The sequence below is a fragment of the Olea europaea genome, unplaced genomic scaffold (genome assembly GCF_002742605.1).
Source record: "Olea europaea var. sylvestris unplaced genomic scaffold, O_europaea_v1 scaffold244, whole genome shotgun sequence".
Classification (NCBI taxonomy): Eukaryota; Viridiplantae; Streptophyta; class Magnoliopsida; order Lamiales; family Oleaceae; genus Olea; species Olea europaea.
The window spans coordinates 539,258-560,103 of record NW_019242592.1 but is presented as its reverse complement, the minus strand read 5'-3'; the positions used below and the strand labels follow the sequence as shown (position 1 = coordinate 560,103).

The window sequence follows — 20,846 nt, the reverse complement described above, 5'->3', positions numbered from 1 at the left end:
CACCCCCCCCCCCCCCCCCCCCCGGAAAAAAAAAAAAAAAAAAGATTGGACATTTAGAAGCCATGTGACTAGCACATGCGTCCGACAAATGTTGTCACATAGTCAATCCTCTATTAATTAATGAATGTGCAATTAAATAGAAACGATTTCTATTCTAATGCTGTCACGTAGTTGGCAGTCAATGTTAAACATGCATGATTAGACGTTAAAATGAATAATGTTATTATTATTATTTTTGATATCCAGATATCCCAACTTACATTACACTAAATTTTGGACCCCCAAGACCCTTGCCTCTAGAATCTTGGAGGGGGTAAATCGCGAGTTATGCCTCAACTGGATCACAAGTTTCCCTACCGCCTGTACACTTCTGCGCACAATAGATTCTCCTCCAAAGTGATTGCTCCATACCAAATAAATCTAGCTGCAGGTTTCCACTAGGATTCGAACCTCCACCTTGTCGTCGAAATCAAGACAATGTTGATTGATCCACCAGTTGAGCTGTGCCCGGGGGCATGTTTTTATTATTCCTTAATATTCTTATGTTGTTAACCAATTTGTTTATCCAAACATGTCCTTAGAATGGAAATTGCTCTTTATATACATTTGGAATGAAATTTGAAGCCTCGTTTGTGTTCCATGCCATATATTTTACGTTTTTTTAATATAAAAGTAATACTACTCATAGTCGACAACTATAATAGTCGCCCTTTATGACATCATACTTGTGATTTTTTGATTATTAATATGGAAATCCATTTGATTGTTCTGACATATGATGCTACGTAGGACAATAATCACTCACTATTAATAGCATTATTTTTTATGTAATTATCAGAAAATAAGCTTATAGCATATCTTCAATGCAATTATTTTGGCTAATTTGCTGTCAACCAACCAAAGATTAATAAGGGATAATTGCATTGAAGAGAGCTTTAATATACCACTTAATTTTTTTCGTACTCATATATTTCTTTTGAGCCTATTTGACATAGATTTCTTGAGAATATATTTTATGAAAAATGATTTTTTGAACAATTAGTGATTAAAAAGTAAAAAAAGATTATGAATTCATATACATAATTATTTTATTAAAAAATGAATACTTCGAAATGATTTTTTAAAAAAAAAAAAGTTTGAAATATTTGTTCACTAAAATTTAAGATTTTAATTCATTATAAACTGTCATTGTTGAAAGAAACAATAATCAATTGATATTGTCAAATTTTAAACTACATTATTTGAATTTTTTCTATGCAATTTATTAATTTTTGTTGACACGTGTTGGATAAGCTTAAAAAACATAATTATTTTTAAATAACTTCGTCTCTAAAATGTTTGGAAAATCTACTATATTTAAATTATCACTTGCTTTATTATTAAAATAAGTAATTTAATCAATTAGAGTGCGTTTGATTACAAGCATGAAATTTACACGGAAAGAAAATAAATTTTAGGCAATTCAATTGCTTAGAACTTGTTTGTATGAAAATTATTAATAAATGTATTTAATTGATTTAGTTTTCAACTTTAAAAATATTATACTTTTTCATTTTTTATTGATGGATAGATATGAGAAAGAGATAGTTCCGTGGAAAATAAATCCTATTCCCCAAAAGAAAATACTTTCCTCAATTTTATTTAACATTTCATTATGGTCACCCACCTTCTTTTCAACATTTTCACTCATTTTTAAAGATGTAAAACCTAATGTTGCATTATATATAATATAAATTAAAAAATAAAATTAAAAACTTATTTAAAAAAAGTTACTTAAAAAAATAAAATAAAATAAAACTTTTTAAGTAATGTTTTTATAAAATAAGTTTTTTATTTTTATATTTTTAAGCAACTTTTTTTTAAATAAATTTTTATTTTATTATAATTTTTAAAATAAATTTTTATTTTACTTTTTTTAAAATTTATTTTATATATAATGCAAAGTTTCCGTTTTGCCCCCCTTTAAAATTAGTGGAAAAATTTTGGGTGGTCATAGTGAAACATTATATGAAATTGAGTGATTATGAAGAAACGTTTTATGAAATTGAATGACCACGATAAAATAAAATCAAATGGGTTTGTCATGACGATATTAAGTGCTAGTTTTGTTGGGATTTTGTTAATTAATTTTTTAATCGTTAGAGATAAAGTGGATCCTACCTGTGAGAGAAGAATTCAAAAATGATAACTGGAATAATGAAATAACAGTAAAAAAATTAATGTTAATTGGATTAAAATATCTACCAAACACGCTCTAAATCCAAAGTCGGATGGCCATGATAAAACAAAACAAAATTAGGTAATCATGTTGACATTAAATATAAAGTTGGGTGATCATTGGTGAATTTAACTCTATTTTTTGGTCTTTATTTATATTATAAGTATTTAGAGTCTATTCGATAGTAATTATGAAAATTAATTTTTTCATCATTAAAAAAAAAGTGAATTCAACTATGAGTGAGGAGTAAAAAATAAAAGTTAAAATAGTGAAATAACGGTCAATAACTTAAAAAATTTCAATCGTGGGCTTAGAATCTTTCTTTTGCCATTTTTTTCCTCCTCAAGTTGAGGGCACAGAGTCACACAATGTTCTCTCTCTCTCTCTAGATCTAAAGCTATACATACATGCTCGCTAGTGCTCTCTCTTTCTTTCTCTCTCTTCAACTTTTCATTCCGTTTTTGAATGAACGTTTAGGCTAGATTTCATCGCCAAATATATAGGAAATAACCCATTTTCCAGCTATATTTTTTAAAAATCTTTTAAGTCGTTGTTCTGTAATCCATCAAAGATTCCATTTATAATTATAAAAATAAGCCGTTTACATTTCTTGAACCATCCCTTTTGTGCTCATCAAATCTAAGGCTCTAACTTGAAATTGATTTCTGGGTTTTGTTTAATTTTTTTGTCTGGGGTTTCTAAAGTTTCATTGGTTTTTTGATCCAAGAAGTTTGAGTCTTGAGTTGGAAAGTCAACATTTTGTGGCAGTTTTCGATCTAACCTTTGTTGATTGCTGATATTGATTCATTGTTTAGATGCTTTCGGGATAAATATGCAGCCTGATGAGAGAAAAAAGGTATTAATTCTTCAATTATTCACGTAGTATGTAATATAAATATAAGTGCTATTTTGTATTATCGGAATAGTTTCTTAACGTAAGTTAGAATTAATAGTTGGGATTCCTTCCGCTTGTTCTTAATTTTCAAGCTTAGAGTCCACTAGAAAAAATCATTTTGTTTGAAAATTAGATTTGCGATTTTCAGATATCAGGATTGATCTTATTTCCCTTCGGATGTAAGAGTTACAGCGAATTAGGGAATCAATGTGTATTGGTTGTAGGTTTGTTAGGTAGTTCTATGTTTTAGTTGTTTGCTTGCAGATTTTTTCACTGAGCTTTTCCCTTGAGGGCATTCTTAGATCTTTGATTATAGCAACATTATAGGTGCATTGACTTCGGTGAGAAATTATTCAAATCTTCTGTAAAATTTTATGATTGACTAAGTTTTGCTATCTTTAATTTTTCTTTGCATTCCTGGGCTGTGAAGAATATTGGTAAATTGGATTTTGTAAAGGATTAAGTTTAGAAGAGAAAGTTGAAAAATAGGTTCCTATGTATCTCTACCTAGGTTGAAAAAATAAAATTGTGCAGTTTTCATTGAAGAATGGTGTTACAAGGTGGATTTGTAAGGTTTTAACGTATATAACAAGGAAAAGTAAAATAAAAGTAAATGAGTCAGACGTTGAAACAAGTGGAAATTTTTTTTGCTTTTCTTGTCATTAAGAAGTTGGGTTCTGATATTAATATATACTGGTTTGGGGAATGGTTGCTTTTTTGATATAGGCAGAAATCTTAAATTAAATTGTAGTCCTGTTAACAACGTTTTTGAACCAACATTGTAAAGTACAAAATGTTAATATACTGGAATATCATTACGTGATGGTACAGGGGTCTGTGGATGTGGATTTCTTCACACAATATGGTGAAGGAAGCAGATATAGAATTGAGGAAGTGATTGGTAAAGGTAGCTATGGTGTTGTCTGCTCTGCATACGACACTCATCTTGGGGAAAAAGTTGCAATTAAAAAGATTAATGACATTTTTGAGCACGTCTCTGATGCAACACGTATACTTCGGGAGATTAAACTTCTTAGGCTTCTTCGTCATCCAGACATTGTGGAAATCAAGCATATTTTACTGCCTCCTTCTAGAAGGGAGTTCAAGGATATATACGTAGTTTTCGAACTAATGGAATCTGATCTCCACCAAGTCATTAAAGCAAATGATGATTTGACCCCTGAACATTACCAATTCTTTCTTTATCAGCTTCTTCGAGGCATGAAGTACATACATACAGGTTTGGATTGCTAAAATTTTGTTATAGACCCTTTCTGATATTTGGATTACAGTTAATGCTCCTCTATGAGCATTATATATGCTAAAATATACGCCCCCAGGGCACATCTCCAAGTGGTAAAAGGGGAGGGTGGAGAAATTCAGTTTTGCTTGAGGCTACCGCATCAAGGGTTCGAATCCTGAAATATGGATTTGATTCTTGGGTAAGTACAAGTGTACAAGCAGCCTTCTACCCTGTACCCTTGGAGGCATAACCTGCTATTTACCTCCCTCATGATGCTCTAGGGCAGGGGCGGTGGGGGACCCTTAAAGTTGGGGTTCAACCTTTTTTTATATGCTAAAATATACTTGTTGCAAATAGTTCTTGAATGGTAGGCGCAATTGTTTCATTAGTTGTCTTATATGCTTTTCTTTTCTGCAGCAAATGTTTTTCACCGTGATTTGAAGCCCAAAAACATTTTAGCAAATGCTGACTGCAAACTAAAGATCTGTGACTTTGGCTTGGCAAGAGTAGCCTTTAATGACACTCCTACTGCTATATTTTGGACAGTATGTTTCTTTTCTTTAATTTCTTGGGAACTGTTTCATTTTCATGCTTTGCCTGATTGAATCAGTTGCCCTTTATGCACAAAAGATCATATGATCTTGAAAAAAGTAGAGGTATTTTTCATGCAAATTTTTAACATTGTTGTAGGATTATGTTGCAACGAGATGGTATCGGGCCCCTGAATTGTGTGGATCATTTTTCTCAAAGGTAAAAATCACTTCCCCCGTCTCTTTGTATCACGACTTACAGGAAGAATTGATTTTCCAACATTCATTGTGAAGAAAATCTATTTCATTCCAACATTTTACTTGTGATCTTTTTTGCAGTATACACCTGCAATTGATATATGGAGCATTGGTTGCATATTTGCTGAACTTTTGACGGGCAAACCTCTTTTTCCTGGAAAAAATGTGGTTCATCAATTAGATCTCATGACTGATCTGTTGGGTACCCCGCCACCAGAAACCATTGCAAGGGTGTGTGCTTGTGATAGTTCATTTTATACAGCAAAGAATCATAACTTCAAACATTTACTTGGCTCTTTTGTGTGTTCACTTATTAATTCATATGACAGATAAGAAATGAAAAAGCCAGGAGATACTTAAGCAGCTTGCGAAAGAAGAAGCCTATTCCTTTCTCTCATAAGTTTCCAAATGCTGATCCCCTTGCTTTACGCTTATTAGAAAGGATGCTTGCCTTTGATCCGAAGGATCGACCTTCTGCAGAAGAGGTATAGGATGTGTTTTGTGATAACATTAGCTTGTCATTCTTAATCCTGCTCTCTAAAAGGTGTTGTGAGCTTTCAGGCTCTTGCGGATCCTTACTTCAGGAACTTAGCCAAAGTTGAGAGAGAACCTTCTGCACAACCGGTGACAAAAATGGAATTTGAGTTTGAAAGACGAAGGATAACCAAGGACGATGTGAGAGAGTTAATATACCGAGAGATTCTTGAATATCACCCTAAAATGTTGAAAGAATTCTTAGAGGGAGCTGAACCTACAGGATTTATGTATCCGAGGTATTGATGTCAATAGATGATATGAATACAATCTATGCACATTTATTAGCAATAACTCTTTTTTATATCTATTTTATTGCATTAGCCTGTTTGGCTCCCTTTATATAGTCATCCTTCAGGAACATGTTGGAAAATAATTTAGCTGTAATGAATTTCTAGATCGTCCAATTTTATGTATAAATCCAGATTTCTAGTTTTGTGGCTTTGTACCAATGCTCAAAAGGATCCAATACCCACTGAAATCTCATGTCCCTCTTCTCTGGAACTAGGTTGAAAACTAAAATTTAAGCTTGTGAAGACAAAGTTGGTCCTCCTACTTCATGTAATAGGCATCTATGTGTACTGTTAGCATCTGTACAGAGATGGTTGTGAATCTTGTGATTACATATAAATCTAGTGTACATGTAGCAAATCCCAAAAATTAAAATAGGAAAATCTTGTTCCTTATACTGTCTAATCTAGTGTAGCCTACCAAACATGCACTTGGGAGATTCTGATTGGTAGGAAGCTTGATCATATTTATCTTCCGATTAGGGTCCTAAGACATCAAGCTACGTGTTTTCTTGCCCTTTTTACATGGTTTTTAATCTTTTTGCCTCCTTTTCATTCCCAGTGCTGTCGACAAATTTAAGAAGCAATTTGCATCTCTGGAAGAGCACTACGGAAATGGGACTACTGCTCCACCTGAGAGGCAGCATTCATCATCTTTGCCCAGGTAAACTTCAATAAGTGCTTAGCTGTTTCTATTTCCTTGATGTGTTACAGTTGAATAGATATGGAATTGCCAGTTATTACATATTTTACTATCAGTGAAGACTGAGATTCTCTTGTGCAGACCAAGTGTATTACACTCGGATAATTTGACACAGAATTCTGCTAATATGACAAATGATCTATCCAAATGTTCCATTAAGGAAGTTGAGAAGCCACAGGTGGACCGGATGTCTGGACTTCCAAGGTTTCCTCCCCAAGTTCCTCAAAACGTCCCAGGTTTGATATTTACACTGAACATCAACTCAATATGGACATTTTTTGCTGTTCTTTTATTGTAATCAATAGACATATTGCTGGGTTTCTTGCTTGAGTGCCTATTTAAGTTACCATGAAATGAAGGAATAGAGCGTTAGTCACCCGAACAGAGTGCTAAATGCTCCTATTTAGGTAAAGGTGAATTTAATACAAGAAGTTGATATACATGGTTTTCTCACATTTGATCTAAAAATCGTAGAGCTTATTTGCTTTCATTATAAGCAAATAAGAATGCAACTCCATACTATTTTGCTTAGAAGACAGCAAATAAGCCCAACCAAACAAGCTTAGTCAACATTGTTAGACATTTTCTAGGCCATCACATGCACTTGTTAGGCGCTGTTCCAGTTCTGGGTTTAGTTCTAATAGCTGTTTAATTTCACAATAGGGGGTGCTGCAAGGCCCGGGAAGGTCATTGGCTCTGTTTTTCGTTACAACAATAGTGCAGCAGCCACAGCAGAGGCCAATGAACATCGAAAAATGGTTAGGAATCCCGCAATACCAACACAGTACATTGTTCCCGGCTCATCTTACCCAAGAAAGTACCCGGGCTGTAAGAATGAAAGGGGAGATGGTACTGAAGGATCCAATGGGGTCCAGCAGAAACCCGACATGTACATGGCTAGGAAAGTAGCAGCTGCTCAAGGGGGGTCAGGAAGTCAGTGGTATTGACTCTGTGATATGACTCTGGTCGACTGAGATGGATACAACTTGATGGTTCGCTCATAACCGAGCTCTTCCATGATTAATTGGTAGACTGTAAATTCATCTCGTGTGACAGACTTTAGCATTCCTGTATTCCTATCAGGAGGGCTCCAAAAAAGGCAAAATACGCAACTAACATGAATCAATGCTTCCAAGTATGAGAAGACGCATGGATTCTAATCCATGATTTTTCTTCTGTTATCCAAGATCGAAGTGGTAGATTTATAGAACAATCTGAGGCTGAGGAAGCATCCAACTGGTAACATTCACTTGTTTTTGTTTTCTATGTTGACATTCTTTACTCCCGTGACTTAAAAAGGCTGATCTAGTGTACAAGTGGCTGTATCATTTGTGACCATGTGAAATCGGTTTGGACAAAGCGATGACTTTCATCGTCTAAGATAAGGTTTTGCTGTATCGACCATGTTGCTGCTTTCATTTGTATTAACGTAATGTTCCGGTAGTTGTATAACTATTAAAACGTTTATTGGACTATAACTGCTACTTCGAAATTGTATGAAAATGTAGTTCTCTAGTTTTTCTATACGCGGATGCTTCTTGTTTCTCCTGTGTGTTATAACATGGAAGGTTGTGAATTTTGCCAGATATGATGCATTAGCGTAAAGCCGGCCTGAAACTGGATATTTTAAACTAACAGACTGGAGTGGCAAAATGATGTAAATCATATTCCTATCTCAAATTCTGTTCCTGTTTGTATAATAGAATTCGACACACTAATTATCACAAGATAGTGGCTTAAGAATAAATTAAATTTATAATAATGTAAATCCAAACTCTTGCTCAGTCATCACTATAAGAATTTGATTCAATTCTCAAGGAGGTTGCTGATATCTTTGCCTTACCTCCTTTTTGAATCACTACAAGTTAAGGGTATTTTTATTATGTCCATAGAAATGTCTGAACATTTGATCCCTACAGATATACATTCTGGCAAATCAGTGAAAATCGAGGACAGTTCTCCATCAGGTGCTTGAATCCTTCTGTTTGCATGGCCGCTGAATCTAAACAAGATTCGTGCGATATTGAGTTTTCAATCAGAGGAAATAAAGATTATCGAACGTAGTTGCTAATAATCTAGTTATTTTATGTCTTCCAGTACATGGAGCAATGACCTGAGTGGCGGAATAGGGTTCATGTTTTTCATTAGGTCTAACAAGTTTTTTGGAAATATATGTGCAAGGGAACTATTAACCCAGCATGACACAGAGATCCATCTTTCTAACATAGAAATATGAAATGCACATGCATAGAACTCCAAGATCTAGGCCAAAGCCTTAAATTACATGTCCCAAGTTGCTTCTAAGACTAAGCATCCACAGAGAGCTGTTTCATGCTCTGTGATATCCCTTTTTTACCCCCTTATAAGGTGAATTGGATAGTATTAAGAAACAAAAAGAGCTAAAATCTTGGCTATATTGTCCTGAACATTTCAGTAATACCTAGAACACATGCCATGAAAGTGTACCTTTTAAATTTTCAGGCCTTGCAATGAACTCAATACGCACCGGTTGGGAATAATTGTGCTGCTCTGCGAAAGAGGCTACTACAGTGTTGATGGCAATATATGTTCATTAATTCTAGCCTGGCAAAGCAATCCTAGTCTTTCGGTCTGCAGCAGATAGTAGATGTTGAGCAATCACAGATTTCGCCCATTTTGAATTGAGACCCTGCAATTCTTCCACCTCTGGAAAGATATCTCAGTACAGATAGTGAAGTAATGCCTACAAACAAACGACTCAGAATTGTAATTAGCAAAAGAGAACCCGAAAACCAAATAAAGTTTTGCTATTTTGTGCTAAACCATCCACGATGTGACTAGGAGAAAGAAAAACAAGGTGCACGAACAAAATTACATCTTCAGGACTAAGAAGAAAGGAGAATATAGAGATTCTTGAACGTCAAAAACTGGAGCCTTCATGTCTTCAGCTATAATACACTCCGAGCCATGTTCTTCAAATGCACCAACAAGTTGTGCCTCAAAAACATTTGGAGGAGCACCTCGTGTAGAATTTTTAAAAATAAATTCGACTTTAACTAAATTCACATAAAGAAACAATGAATGCAGTATAAACTCTAACAAGGAATAAGTGGTTTAAGTTACGTAATTCTTCTAGTCGAGATATGTTTTCGTTAATTCTAATAACGTCACTCTTTTTTTTCCTCCAATATCATTCTACTATAGATCATATGAGATTTGAACAATTTCTTAGTTAAAACATTAAACAAAGTTGTTTTGAACATTGGGAATTCAGAAACTATATATCTCGAATTGAAGGTCCAAGGGAAAAAATAAAGAAATATATCAAACTCCAAATCACAGATGTCAATACTCAGTGGTCCCAAAAATACAAAGAATATAGCATCTCCAACAACCCTAAATCATACATATAAACACATTCACGCGTGTTTGAATACTTAGACTGGATATGTTAATGCCATTAAACCTTTTTATGGCCTAGTTTCTGTCTGTTCCTTCTGTATAGCTTCAGTTTCTGTATATTCTTACATAACAGTTACCCACATTCTAGTGTTTTTTACTCTTTTGACCAGGCCTCAGTACGAAGATGAGTGTATGAATACAAGTCATGCTTTAGAATGAAAGACAATTTTGAATTCACTTCATCTAAGAAAGTTGTAATATAATTCTTATTAGGATTTCGATCCTAACTTATAATGAATGCTAACGATATGTTTAACACATGCAAGTCGGACAAGAAGTGAGGGAAGGAGTATATAATGACAATTTACTGGTCTTTGCGGCCAAAAGTCTTTTGCCTCAAGGCGAGACCATCTCTTTGTTGAGGATTGGCTATAGAAATTCATTTTCTTTGTTTGAATTGTTCCATTTCTATTTCTAGTGTATGTTTGGTATGCGGAGTATCAAATATGATTGGACAGTGTAATATATTTACATTATAGAACATGCATTTGCATTCTCATCACTAAACATCATATGAAGTTCACTATCCTCACAATAGTGATCGAAAATCAAAGAATATGCAATTTGTTTTTCATTTTGTTCAAGTGCTAAATTCCCTTCTTCTTTCTTCCCATCTTCTTTGTCAATATCAACAATTTCCACTTTTTTTCCAGTCTTCTTCTTCACTTTCTTCGCTACTTTCAGTGGATTGATCTTCCCTGTCACTGCTACTTTGTGATTTCTCATGTCAGTCACAAACTTCTCCACTCCTGTTCAACCATATCAAAGATTTCAACGTCAGCCTTATTCCCGGTAAATTTTTGGTCCTTAACATGTATTGTTTTCGCCTTTATTATGTTCATTACTACAAACGGCCAAAGGAGGAGAAGAAAATAGAAATAGAAATATTTAAAGATGTCAATGAAACAAATATTTAAAAGAATTGGACAACAATCCACTCAAATCACAACATCTCAATCGACACCTCGGATACAGGATACTAGGTGTGCCCGCCAACCCAATCAGATCTTGAAATGTCGTGACTTGAGTTGTTCGAGATTCAACGTGTCATGATTTTAGTGTACGGCCCTATATCACACGTGCATTTATGAGAGTCTTTATACGTATACATAAACATAAACATAGAGAAACAAATGGGAGGAAGATAACCTTTGATTCTTGAAATGGCTTTGGCAACACTTCTTTCACATGCATTACAATGCATAGAAACTTTGAATTCTGCAACCACAACCTGTTTCAGTTTCGACGGTAAGACAGTAAATTATTCTATAAACATTATTAATGTAAAATACATGTATTTTTTCTTACTTTGTCGATTTTTGTTTTCTTCTTCTTGTCTGCCATTGGAATTGAATTCAATAAAAGAAATGGACAGAACAAATAATAGAGGTAAGGGTAGTTTGGTAATAACATCAAGCAGTTATTGCAGTTATTTAATTGTCCAATGATAAGTCCTCCACAAAAATAGGGTCGGAAATAATAGGAATTTTTAACGTCGGCCAAAGAGATGTAAACAAAACTAATTATTTATATTATGAAATTTTAAAATATTTTTATAAAATTTTAATATGTGTATATGTGGCTTTTAAATTTTAGGATGGGAAAAGATCCTGGTTAGGCTCGTCTAGCATTGTCCTCCTCTAATTTTTATTTAGCTAATAATATTAAAATTTTGTGTTAGTTCAAATGCAGCTTTTTAAATTCAAATTTTCGGATTTTTTTTTTCTTTCACAATTTATTGAAATATTTTTTTATGTAATTGTGCTCTCTCCCATTGTAACCATAATCCTGAGTCCGCCCATGTCTATGACCATGAAAATTAGGGTAGTCTCTCCATCTTGGATTATGCGTATTAGAATGGGGATTTGGCTTCAACGTTTGTCAATGAAGCTAATTGATGGGAGATACCTCTTATCATTTCCTTGGATTCGAGTTAGGTTTGCTGTTTTGAAGCTCATAGACTTCTCTTTTCTTTCTTCTAGTCATAGAAGATCGACTTCCCTGCTGTCAATTGTCAGACTATTTTTTAAAGAAGCATCAGGTCTTGTTTGAGTCACATTCTTAAAAAATTAATAATAATAATAATAATAATAATAATAATAATAATAATAATAATAATAATAAATAAAAAAAAAATATATATATATATAGACACACACACACAAACAAGGCCTGACGCTTCTTTAAAAAATAGGCTGACAATTGACAGCAGGGAACACACATTTTTAAACAGTGATTTGACATCATTTTAATCACACATTCTTTAATAAAATAATGTTACACGCAAATTCAAAAATTTTTATTATTTTTAACGACACATTTCATGTCAATATACTATTCAAAACTGCTTTCTTATGAAAATAATGTGATTCAAACAATGACTCAAATTTCTGTTGCATTTTTAGGCATGAGCTCTATAGTAATTGAATTTGGGGTAGCAATCCCTCCAAAAAAATTGGCATAGGTGCCATATTTTCGTAGTCGTGATGCTGGCATTGTAGAAACAACCCATTAAACTTCTCTCAAGCTTCGTAAAATGGTGTTCTTTTTATACTGACTTCAAAATTTCTCTGCGAATAGCATTAGTATTATGAGTGAGAAAATATTTGTTTCTAAAATTTAGCTATCATTTGTTTCCAAGATGTAATGCTATTAGCAAGTAATGTATTAAGCCATGATCTAGTTGACTAGCTCTATCCTTCAATGAAAATGGATAAAAAAACAAAATTTAACATCATGGGGTATACATTTGTTGGGAAATTTTCAACACCGGAATTTGGAGAAGAAAAATTATATAAAAATAATCAAGAAGATGAATATGAAGAAAATCATAATGAATGCGAAGGCTCGAACAAAACATTATATTGTGTCCTCAAATGGTATTTACCCTCTCTTGAATATAAGTTTGGTGCTTAAAGGATCTTGCAGCAAACGGTTTGAAGGATTGATCAAGCCTTAGAGAAAATAAAAGACTTAAAGCACATATGCAATTCTCCAAAACTTGAAGATCACAAAGGGAAAAACAGGAATATGGAGGGAAGGAAGTTTAATCCTTTATTTGTTTCAAATGTGTTTTCAATGTCCATCAGTCACATATTTATAGTCATGGGACGTTGCTACACGAAATAGTGCCAAAGATAAGTGAAAAGCCGCCAAATATTGAATTAAAATTGCCTCCAACGACTAGTTGAAACCTTCTATACGGTCGTATAGAAGAATCCTATGCGACCGCATACACTGTCTCATGCGACCGCACTCTTAAAGGGCTGTGCGGTCACATATATAAAGATGCGGCCTCAATATTTCCACTTTCATTTCACACACCTCTTTATTAATTTTGAACAATATATTTCAACAATCCTCCACTTGTTCAAAATTCAATAAACTCTCATATTCAAAGTATACAATATCCATGAATAAAGATTAGATATTTATTAGTTTGAATCTAACCATAGTGTAATCCAAACAAAGTAAAGTCGGAATCACAGGTAGCATGAAGTTTTGAACCAATTATTCCACGTGACAATACTGATAAGGATACACACACAAGTATTACGTGTTCTTCGAGTTTTTCAAATTCGCTTAGCACTGTAATGGCCCAACACTCATCATTTTAGACAAACTTTTTAAGAGAGAAACTCCATCTTCTCTATTGAGGCGACACCACCTCAAAATTGGTCTAGGTAAAGTTCTTCCAATATCTTTTTTACTTTTAGAGATACTTGTGTTTTAACACTGAACTTCATTAAGAGCTTATAGCTTAACCCTTGTTTCAGTAATAACTAGCATTATTTAATTAGAATAAGGTTATCGTAGATTTTAATAATGTTGAAACCATCCACATATTGAATGACTTGTTATTATCCTTTAAACCCATGGATTACCTTTTGAGTAATGACAGGTAGGGTTGTCGTCGTTGGTTGACCTTTTTGTTTAGGAGTTTCAACCCAATCCTACTCGAAGTAGACACCACTAAATCTCTATTTAGTGGTTTAGTTAAAAAGATCCGAAAAGTCTTTGCAAAAGTTATCTCATCTTTTGATAATTTCTTTTTAAAGTCACGTCTAATACTCATATGTCTAGACTTTTCATTATTTATGACTTAGTATCTTCTCAAATGTAGCTAGCCAACGATCGATTCATTTGATAGATAAAACTTATCACCACCAAAAAATCATCTTATGAAGTTACATGTTTCTCACAAGCTTTATTTAAAGCATTATTGATATCCAGATACGGTTGGAAGTCTTCTGTCAACCATTACACTAGTCAATCCCTTTAATTTATGGATTTTACACTTGTGTATTCACTTATCATCATTGAATCATTACAATGATCTTCAATTTATGAATATTCCTTAAATATTCCCACTGGTTTTGCGAGTGGCATGACCGGCGTCCACTCGATTCATCCACTTAGACTTAGTGTATTTCATCCTTATAATTATATATATAATGGCTTTTCTACCTTTCTCCTTCATAAATATCTTTCTATGATTAAGAAGTATAGGCAATTGTAGATTTTAAATTAGGTTATCCCCACAATTCTTCAATTAAGAATACATATGTAATCCTTTAATGTTGCATTCACAAGTCTTGAACTTCTCATATAAGTTCATAACCATTAATGTTAATTCCCATATTTTGGGTTATACTTCAACTTAGAATTTATTAACCCTTTCTTAGTTCAATTCACTTATCACTTCGATAATCTCTGTGAAAGTTTAAGTACTTTCTGATAGTGGTCTTTAAGTCATAATGTACTTCAATCGAACTATCTTTCAATTTTGATCACAATTTGATCAATGTCATCTCATAGACCAACAATGTTTTTTCAAACATAAACCAACTCAATTGGTTCCATGATTGAAGTTAAGTTCAATCAAAGAAGAAGGCTAAGCATCTTAATTTACAAGAATTGCAACTTCTCCAAACATATGTAATTTTTCACTTTTGTGACACTTCATAATATTGTATCATGTGAAATCTTAAGATACATATTCACCATATTCAAACTTTACCAAATTTGAATGAAAAAGGATATTCAACACTATCACCAACTATAGACACAATTTGTGCTCTATAAAATATTTTCATATCCTAGTAATTGCATAAGCAATTTCCACCTTAAAACAAATCACATTTTGTTATCATCTCACTTAATTCCATATAATATACTAAGGCTATCATCATAAATCAAAGTTAGTATAATCTTCAAAAAAATATGAAAATTTAACCAACTAGACCATTTTGACCAAAAGGTCTATCCATTATATCGATTCATCAAATGAATAAACTAATCCGCTTCACATGATCAACATATAGATACCTAACAAATTCGCCTACTTAAAGTAAATGCATACTCATGCCATTACCGTTATGGGCATATTTATCAGTTAAAATATGCCTCCTCATGTGAGTAATATATTCAAATGCATAATGGTTTGCCATACTTAGTGAGAGAACAAAAGTTATTGAGATGGCATACGCAAAAGTAAGGAATTCAGCACAAACGATAAATTTCAACATTATTGGATTTTGACAAAGCCAACATGCTTTGAACAATTAAAGTTATCCCAACATGTATCTTTTGCAAGTGTAATAAGGCCCCGTCTGGTAGGGATTTTTTGTCCCAAAAAATTGATTTTTTGACCGTTATTTTACTATTCAAGCCGTAATTTTTGACTTCTTCTCTCACATGTGGACCCCACTTTTCTTCTAACGATCAAAAAATCAATTCTCAAAATCTCTACCAAACGGGCCCTAAATTTATTTTCTAATAACTTTGAATAAATGCATTTTAAACATGAAGGAACATAATACTTAGCATGTAAAATTCACAATGTCCATGTGCAAACTGACTTTACAAATCAGTTTACATTAATATACTACCAGGACAGATATTTCATGCTACACAATTTAAACAGGTCACACCATTTCAAAAATTAAAAATCGTTTTTAATTTGGAAAGATATATTTTTCCATACAGCATGCATACTATTTGTTTACAAACAATTAACAAGATTTTACTAACCTTCCTAATCAAAATTCCTTAGGCAACTTATGACACAAATTATCTTTTAATATAGATTCACTTTAGATTAAAAGATTGCCAGCAAATAAAATTGACAAATGAGACTATCAACAAATATAATACACAAATATGTATGCACCGATTCATGAATATTAAATGTATTATGAATTTCAAAACTAACTATCATATAATCTGGTGCACCAATTTGAAATTTTCCACTATAATCTCCGAATATTAGAATTTCTTCTAATGGGTCAAAATCAGAATCTGCATTATATGGTGCAGTATTGAATAATATCATATTGTCTCTCCACATATTAACTTGAAATATATTGTAACAAATTCAAAATATAAATAAATGATTCCAAGTTATAGAATCACTATCGATTCTGTTATAACATACAGATTCACTACACATAAATTTCTCTAATTAAAATGTTTTAATAAAACACATTTACCAGAATCATGATACATCAAAATTTTTTCTTATCATTTTATTCATTTAGTATGTTGATTTTGATTGCAAATAAAATATGACATGTATAAGAAAATTCATCTTAAGATTGTTGGGGAATATTACACCGATGTTGTGCATTCATTATATTCATAAAACGTACCATTTGTATATGCAAAAATTGAGCATGATTTCATCTTACCAAATCAAATTCAATCATTTCATTCTTCAATGGAAACATTATGTCCAAAATATTCCAGATTTCTTTTGTGGAATTCATCCCATCAAAATGATCCAAATAAGATCTTGAATCATCAACTTGATCGTCGCCATTATGGTTTCTTTCTCTGTCACAAAGTATCATTTGAGATTGTTGAAAAATTTTCAACACCGAAGTTTGGAGAAGATACAATATATAAAAATAATCAAGAAGATGAAAATAAGAAGAAAATCATAATAAATATGAAGACTCAAACATGACATTATATCGTTGTCCTCAAACAATATTTGCCCCCTCTCGAATACAAATTTGGTGCTTAAAGGATCTCACAGCAAACGGTTTGAAAGATTGATCAAGCGTTGGAGAGAATACAACACTTACGCACATGTACGATTCTCCAAAACTTGAAGATCAAAAAGGGAAAAACATGAATATGGAGAGAAGGAAGTTTAATCCTTTTTTTTTTTTGTGTGGATTGAAGTAAATGTTTTCCAAATGTTTCTAATGTGTTTTCAATGGCCATCAATCACATATTTATAGTCATGGGACAGTGCTAAATGGAGTGGTGCCAAAGATAAGTGAAAAGCCACCAAATATTGAATTAAAACCGCCTCCAACAACGAGTTGAACCTTCTATGCGGTTGTGTAGAAGAATCCTATACGACTGCATAAACTGTCTGAAAGCAAAGCCTGAAGGCCTTGTACTGTCTCATGCGACCAGCCTCAATTTTTTCACTTTCTTTTCCACTTTCATCTTATACACCTCTTTATTGATTTTGAACAATATATTTCAATAACATTCACATATTTGACGAATGCATGTTTAAAAAGTAAAGAAAATGTTAGGTTTTATGACTCAAATATTGTTGGGAGTCTTATAAGATTGCGTATTTAATTTTTACTTGGAAATGAGATTGTATCCAAGTTGAATAAGGAAAGGAAATCATCTCTCGGCCAAAATTCTATACGCAATTGTAACTTAATTTTAACAGATTTTCTTACCTTTTAGGACTCTTCTAAGTTTTGGAACGTGAACTATAGATACAAGACTCCTCTGTCAGTTTTGTTCAATCATTATTACTGTGTCTGTAATTTCTCTCAATATTGTCAATTAATATACATCGTTCATCTATTATTAATTCTCTTTGTTTTTCTTTATTTTTAATCTTGTTTCTAGTTGTGATCTTTATCACTTTATATTGTGTCATTATCTCATTTATTACAATCCTTTCGGTCTAAAAAGTACTATCAGAACTTGGTTTTTCTTCTGTGAATTGGTTGAGATTTTTTTAGAGATGACTACCATGAAATATGACATTCCGTTGCTGGATCGCAATACAAGGTTTTCTTTGTGGCAAGTCAAGATGTGGGCTATTCTAGCATAGTTGGATTTAGACGATGTGCTGCTGAATTTTGAGAATATTCTAGCTGATTGGACAACGAAAGAGAAACAACGAAGGGATCAGAAGGCTTTATCACAGATCCATATTTATTTATCCAATAATATTCTACCAAATGTCTTGAAGAAGAAAACAGTAGCTGCTTTGTGGTCAAAACTGGAGCAATTATGTATGACTAAAAATCTCACGAGCAAACTGGCTCTAAAGCAATAGCTGTATTCCCATTGCATAACGGAAGGAGGCTCATTGGAGGACCATATTATCGTGTTTAAGAAAATATTTATAGATTTGGAGACGTTGGAGGTTAAGTACGATGAAGAGGATTTGACCTTGATCCTATTGTGTTCGCTGCCTAGCTTTTGCGCGTTGTTTTGGGACACCATTTTATATAATTGGGATATTTTGACTATAGACGACGTCTATGATGCTTTGCACTCCAATGAGAAGTTGAAGTATTTGGTTAGAGCTACATCGAGGGATGAGAAAACTCTTATATCTCATGGTGGTTGACGAAGGCCGAAGGGGTAGATAGAAAAATAACAGTAATTTGTTTTGCTTCTACTACAAATGTAAGGGACATATTCAAAATGATTGCGATAAGTTGTATGCTAAAGGTGATTTAGCTGCAAATCATGGACACAACCTTTGACTTCAGACGAAACAAATGTAGTTAAGGATTTTTCAGACGACAGAGATGTGATGTTGACCGTGATATCTGAAGTGGAATCTAGGCCTGACAAGGAGTGGATTCTCGATTCGGCATGTTCATATCATATGTGTTCCAATGAAATTTCTTTCAAACATATGAGGTTGTTCAGTAAGGTGAAGTTGTAATGAAAAACAACCAGTTTTGTAGTGTTGCTAGGATTGGTTGAGTCATATTTAGGCTAGGGGATGGAACAATCGGAACAATTGATCAGGTTCGACGCGTTCCAGGCCTGAAAAAGAATCTCATCTTGATTAGTACTCTGAATGCCAAAGGGTATAAATTCTCTAGTAGAGGTGGAGTCCTGAAGGTTTGAAAGGGTGTCCGGGTTGTATTAAAGAAATGGTGTAGGCCTCAGTTGTACATCTTGCAAGGAGCGCGCAACCAGTTAAGAGACATCTAGATGAGTTCAGTACCATGGTAGATATTCAGTTTTGTACAATATATCTTATGACGGGCTCTGGGTCGGTTCAAAACATTGCTCGAGGGAGCGTTAGTGATTCTACTTTACCACCAATTTCAACGGTTGCACTATGTTTAGTTGCTAGGGTAGGATCCATTGAGTGTAGGTACCATGGTGTCAGTGATGCCTATAATGCTTTTGGAGACGTTGAAGGTGACAGTTCTAGCAAGATGCCTTTTGTTCAAGTATTTTGTATGGCTTCTATTATATGGTGTGCTTCGACCCTGTTTAGTAAACATTAATTCTATAGTGGAATTTTGGGAACCTGGGAGTAGGGTTCAGGTATCTCTTGTGGACGCTGTGCAGGGGACGAAGATCTATATAGAAAGTTTTGGTTACTGCGTTGAGGAGAATGGCCATTTCATTTCAATGAAAACGAGTTTATTTCTCAAGTAGAGAAATTTTGTGGAGCACTTGTTGCACTGAAATTTGAGTCAATGTAGAGATTGTTAGGTTTTGTGGCTCAAATATGGTTAGGAGTATTGTAAAATTGCGTATTTGATTTTTACTTGAAAGGGAAGGTTGTAACCAAGTTAAATAAGGAAAGGAAATTTTCTCTCGATCGAAGTTCTATACACAATTGTAACCTAATTTTAACATATGTTCTTATCTTTTAGGACTTTTATAAGGTTTGGAACGTGACCTATAAATACAAAGCTCATATGTCAGTTTAGTTTATATATTATTGTTGTGTCTGTAATTTCTTTTCATATCATCAGTTAATATATATCGTTCCTCTGAAATCACAAATTATTTATCGGTCACAAATTAAAAATTTTATAAGTCAAATTATTTCACGATCACAAATAAAAATTTTTATAGGTCACAAGTTATTTCTTGATCACAACTTAATATATTGTGAGTATATTAAGTGGCAAGTCACAAGTCACAAATTGACATGGGTTGTTGCCATGGCATTACAAATGATGCTGGCATAGCAACTGTGATAACAAGTTGTCCAAAAATAAAGAGGGCATCGGTTGAGGACTGGAAGGTTAGCCCGAGGGCCAGAGTTCTTGCTGGAGCTAGCCATTCTCTCTCCGGGGCTCACGTTCACAATATAGATTCAAATTAAGAAACCAAGAGTAGGCGAAATGCATTTGAAACCGTGGTTGAATCATCCCTACAGATGTGATAGCCTTTTTAAGCCTGTATATAAGCTGTCTTAAACTATCTATCTCCAATTTCCCTTGATTAATCTTGAAGTTTTCGATTTGTGTTAGTTCATGTGTGATGTCTATGAAAAGGTTTTGCTAATGTATTTTTGCGTCTCGTTGTACATGAGTTAGTGTTGCGATTTTGGTTTTCTATGTATCAGTAAGTTTCTAAATATCGCAGCTCGCTTTGGGTTTTGTTTGTCAAATCTCTCTTCTACTGTACTAAGCTGTCTAGATAGATTCTCGTATAAAAGGCTCGCACTCCACTCCGCTCCAAAATAAATAAATAAAAATAACTATT

General features: G+C 33.4%; 2 protein-coding genes across 3 annotated transcripts; one reads left to right on the top strand and one right to left on the bottom strand.

Annotated features, from left to right (window-relative positions):
• Positions 1–2,567: 2,567 nt before the first annotated feature.
• Positions 2,568–8,216, top strand: LOC111382172 (mitogen-activated protein kinase 15-like). 2 transcript variants are annotated; one of them, XM_023006064.1, is made up of 11 exons: positions 2,568–3,074; positions 3,945–4,353; positions 4,774–4,901; positions 5,047–5,106; positions 5,226–5,375; positions 5,474–5,629; positions 5,706–5,917; positions 6,531–6,632; positions 6,753–6,907; positions 7,335–7,663; positions 7,755–8,216. In XM_023006064.1, the coding sequence occupies exons 1-10, from the start codon at positions 3,051–3,053 to the stop codon at positions 7,616–7,618; spliced, it is 1,680 nt and encodes a 559-aa protein (XP_022861832.1). In that variant the 5' UTR covers positions 2,568–3,050; the 3' UTR covers positions 7,619–7,663; positions 7,755–8,216. The 2 variants fall into 2 exon arrangements, with proteins under 2 accessions (XP_022861832.1, XP_022861831.1); XM_023006063.1 differs by having other exon boundaries at positions 7,335–8,216.
• Positions 8,217–10,580: 2,364 nt separating this feature from the next.
• On the bottom strand, positions 10,581–11,456 carry LOC111382174 (heavy metal-associated isoprenylated plant protein 19-like). Its single transcript, XM_023006065.1, has 3 exons — positions 11,421–11,456; positions 11,262–11,343; positions 10,581–10,861 (listed from the first exon to the last, which is right to left on the bottom strand). Exons 1-3 carry the CDS (start codon positions 11,454–11,456, stop codon positions 10,581–10,583), a joined length of 399 nt encoding a protein of 132 aa, XP_022861833.1.
• Between the last annotated feature and the right edge of the window lie 9,390 nt (positions 11,457–20,846).

Coding starts and splice junctions, on each gene's coding strand:
- LOC111382172 (XM_023006064.1), top strand. CDS start 3,051: ATGCAGCCTGATGAGAGAAAAAAG. Junction 3,075..3,944: donor AGCCTGATGAGAGAAAAAAG/GTATTAATTCTT, acceptor GTGATGGTACAG/GGGTCTGTGGATGTGGATTT. Junction 5,107..5,225: donor GTGGATCATTTTTCTCAAAG/GTAAAAATCACT, acceptor TCTTTTTTGCAG/TATACACCTGCAATTGATAT.
- LOC111382174 (XM_023006065.1), bottom strand. CDS start 11,456: ATGGCAGACAAGAAGAAGAAAACAAAAATCGACAAA. Junction 11,344..11,420: donor AGAAAACAAAAATCGACAAA/GTAAGAAAAAAT, acceptor AAACTGAAACAG/GTTGTGGTTGCAGAATTCAA. Junction 10,862..11,261: donor AGCCATTTCAAGAATCAAAG/GTTATCTTCCTC, acceptor ATGGTTGAACAG/GAGTGGAGAAGTTTGTGACT.